General features: G+C 40.7%; 1 protein-coding gene across 1 annotated transcript; it reads left to right on the forward strand.

Moving 5' to 3' along the window:
• The first annotated feature begins 758 nt into the window (after positions 1-758).
• HTR1F (5-hydroxytryptamine receptor 1F) lies at positions 759-1874 on the forward strand. Its single transcript, XM_044442434.1, has one exon. The coding sequence runs from the start codon at positions 759-761 to the stop codon at positions 1872-1874; it is 1116 nt and encodes a 371-aa protein (XP_044298369.1).
• The last annotated feature ends 2081 nt before the right edge of the window (positions 1875-3955 follow it).

The following is a 3955-nucleotide window of genomic DNA, read 5'->3' on the forward strand; positions in this document are numbered from 1 at the left end:
CTTCTTGGTGGTGCCTTGTGCCAACATGGTTATCTTTTTGGTTAGGGGCTTCTTGTTTCAGGCATTTCTTTAAAATGATGGGGTTTGCAATCAAATCTTATATTTCCCTTGTTGATTATTTAAAATTGTTTTTAGATCTTTATTTTAAAAAACAGTAGTTATTGAGACCATGATGTGGAGTGGGAGATTAACACTGACCTGCTGGTGTGGTTCACAAGGGAGCACATGCACACATATTTGAACACACAAACTGGCAGCTGAGTGGGAAACGGTTCATCAGTAAAAATCCAAACTTTTCTCCTGTGACTAACAGCAGCTTTGGTCAAGGTTCCACCAAGGACAGTAGTGGGTGGGAAAAGTTAAAGCCCACACGTATGTGCTACAATCCCAGCCCTGATGTGCATCACATTCCCTCCCACTGCTATTTAAAGGAAAATAGAACAGACATATCAAATCCAATTACATACTTAACAACACATTGGTTTCACATTAAAGGATAATGTAATTCTAAATGCATTGGACTAGGGTACAAATCAGCTTCGATCCAGAAGAAAGAGGATCAGTACAGGTGGTGATTTGATGACAAAACTGATTTTATAGGACGCACAGAAAGATATGGTATGGGGAATGCAGGAAAACATATGTTGTGTATTGTGAGATCCCTGCAAGATGTATGGATATGTGTGTGTGCTTCCTAAACTGTGCTTACTTTCTCACACAGGTTTCTTCATTAAGTAAAGGCTGCCTTGAAGGAAATAATGGATTTCTTAAACTTTACTGAACAAAACTATACAATAGACCGAAATGATACCTCAGAAGACCAAGATAAAAAAGTGACGTCCAAGATTCTGGTTTCTCTCACGCTTTCTGTGCTAGCTGTAATGACAACAGTCATTAACTCTCTGGTCATGACAGCGATCATTGTGACACGGAAGCTCCACCATCCTGCCAACTACTTAATTTGTTCCTTGGCTGTGACTGATTTCCTGGTTGCCATCCTAGTCATGCCCTTCAGCATTGTCTATATCGTCAAAGAGACCTGGATCATGGGTCAGGTGATGTGTGACATCTGGCTCAGTGTTGACATCACCTGCTGTACCTGCTCCATCTTGCATCTCTCAGCTATTGCTTTGGATCGCTACCGAGCAATCACAGATGCTGTCGAGTATGCCAGGAAGCGAACACCTAAACATGCAGGCATCATGATTGCCATTGTGTGGATCATTTCCATCTTCATCTCAATGCCGCCATTGTTCTGGCGGCACCAGGCAACCAGCAGGGATGACGAATGCATCATTAAGCATGATCACATCGTATTTACCATTTACACCACATTTGGAGCCTTTTACATCCCCCTGGCACTAATCTTGATTCTTTACTACAAAATATACAAGGCAGCCAAGACTTTTCACAGAAGGAGCATGAGTCGGGTTCTCAAAGAGGAGGTAAATGGACAGGGTCTCTTGGAAGCAGGTGAAAAAAGCTGCAGGCTTACTTCATCAGCATCATGCACAAAAGATAAGACCTCAAACCCTTCAGGAGATCTGGACAGAATCCATCTCTCCCTGCGAAGCCCTGACTCTGAATCCAAGAATGAAAAGGGATGGAGAAGACAAAGAATTTCAACCACAAGGGAGCGCAAGGCAGCAACTACCCTTGGCTTGATTTTGGGTGCCTTTGTGATCTGCTGGCTTCCCTTCTTTGTGAAGGAGGTGGTCGTTAATACCTGTGAAAGATGTCAGATTTCAGAAGAAATGTCTAATTTTCTGACATGGTTGGGATATATCAATTCGCTTGTTAACCCGCTGATTTATACAATCTTTAATGAGGATTTCAAGAAAGCATTCCAGAAGCTTGTCCAGTGCAAGAGCTAACTTTGAGTGGGCATATACTCTTTGGTCAATTTAGAAAATGGCTTTAGGAAAGAATCTGGTGATGGAGTCATAGTTTTACTTGTGGTCAAACTACTTTACACTCTGTGGGATAATTCACTGGAATCCAGAAGGTTCCAGCGAGAGTACAGAAAGATATGAGGTATGGTAGGCCGCACATGAAGCTCTAGCACTGGCTTGGTGTCATAACACAGTAGCACAACTGTGCTGGAGACATAAGCACAGCCTGTGGTATGACTGCCTCAAGCTTTTCCAGGGGCAGAAATTGGGTGGAAACCTCGACACACACATGTGTGTGAGCACACATACAGACATGCATACGCAGACACACACAGAAAGATCCAACTCCACCAAACATGTTTCTGGAGCACATCTCCAATATATACTTCTTTACTTTTAAGAGCACCTGCTGTGTTTTTAAGAAAGGAATACACATATTGTCTCTGTTTTGTATCATTAGCATCTCACAGTTAATGTTGTCCACATGCCAAAATGTAATCTTTAGTCATCTTAATTCTTGAAAAAGGGGGAAATGACACACACTGAACAGCTCTGCACCTACTCAGATGAGTAGAAGTGCTTACTTTTTAAACTCTTGGGTAAGCATATGGCATACTTTGGGTTCATTCCAAAAGTAGATTTGTGTATTCATGTTTGGGTGGAGGAGGCAGGCATCTATTTTCTGGGACATCACTTAAAACTAAGAGGATGCCTAACCCTATCCCAGTGCTGCATCATAGATTTACTCATTCATTTAAGGATCACTACAGAAATTTAAAGCAAGATCTTCTACAGAGCATTTGCATTCCTCATTTTTTAAAAAATTGAAAGATAAGCTCATACAATATGCAATGATATTGGGAAACAGACCTTTTAATTAAGGCTCCAGCCATGCCCATTCCATATCAGCATGGGACCAAAGTAAAGCCACTCTTATTAATGGAGTGCAGGATACTTAAACTATTTCTCAGGCTGGGCTAGCTCTGATGGAGATGATGTAATATGGAGACTGGAGCAGCCGCTGCTCTTTCTGCAATAGCTTTGGTGAGTGGCATCTTGAGGGAAATGGTCACTTCACACATTCTCTACTCTCCCAGGAGCAAGTCTCATGAGTCAGCACAAATGGTGAGAATTTTTTTTGTGGGGGGGGGAGGTGAAATTGGTGTTCTTTCGGTCTATACTGAAGTAGTCATATGTTGATGGAAACTTGGACATATGACATGGAAGTCAGATATTATTTAAAGAATGATGCTATTTTCTTTTTAAATGAGACTGTTATCCTGCACTGATCAGCAGTTGCAAAAACAAACACAAACACAAAAACAGTGGATACAACAATGGTGCAGTGTTAATGCTCCAAAATTGTTAGACAAAGTTAAACAGAAGGGCGAAAATGACATAATGGCACAATGGAAACAGTGGAATTAGCTGCAAAGTAAACAAGCATATGATTAGATCATCAAAATAATTTCAAAACACTTAACAAAATATACTAACCATGGCCTACAACAATACAATTAACGTTGTTGAATTAAGTATTAAAATAACCACTTTTAATTAAACATAAGTATTATGCTGCCTCTAAAAGGTAGATATAAAGACGTAGTTTTGTCAGGCCCTCTTTGGGGAAAAACGTTCGTAACCAGTCGAAGAAAACAACTGCTACCGCTCACCATAGCATCCTGGAAACTCTGTCACCCCATGTATGTAGAAGAGATGGTCTGGTTCACTAAATTAACTTCCTAGAAACATTTTAAAATAATGTTTTCTAACCGAACCATCTAAAGTCTACCCATTAGACAGGTCTGACTAAAATTGGGGCCAGTTTTAGTGACTGGGAAGCAAGACCACTTGAAAATGCTCTCATGAGTCAATGCACATGTTGCATACCTCTTTGAGGAGGCTATTTCCCCTCTCCCACGTGCTTTATTTATATCATTTATGAACGTTTAATGTGTTTTCTGAAATTATCTTTAGCCATGAACAGAAGCTGTACTTTTGCAGCACCCACTCAACCCTGTTTGCATCCATATTCCCCAAGACACAAACTTGGGGATTTTGAG

This window comes from Varanus komodoensis, unplaced genomic scaffold (genome assembly GCF_004798865.1).
Source record: "Varanus komodoensis strain SLA01 unplaced genomic scaffold, ASM479886v1 scaffold4, whole genome shotgun sequence".
NCBI classification, from domain to species: domain Eukaryota; kingdom Metazoa; phylum Chordata; class Lepidosauria; order Squamata; family Varanidae; genus Varanus; species Varanus komodoensis.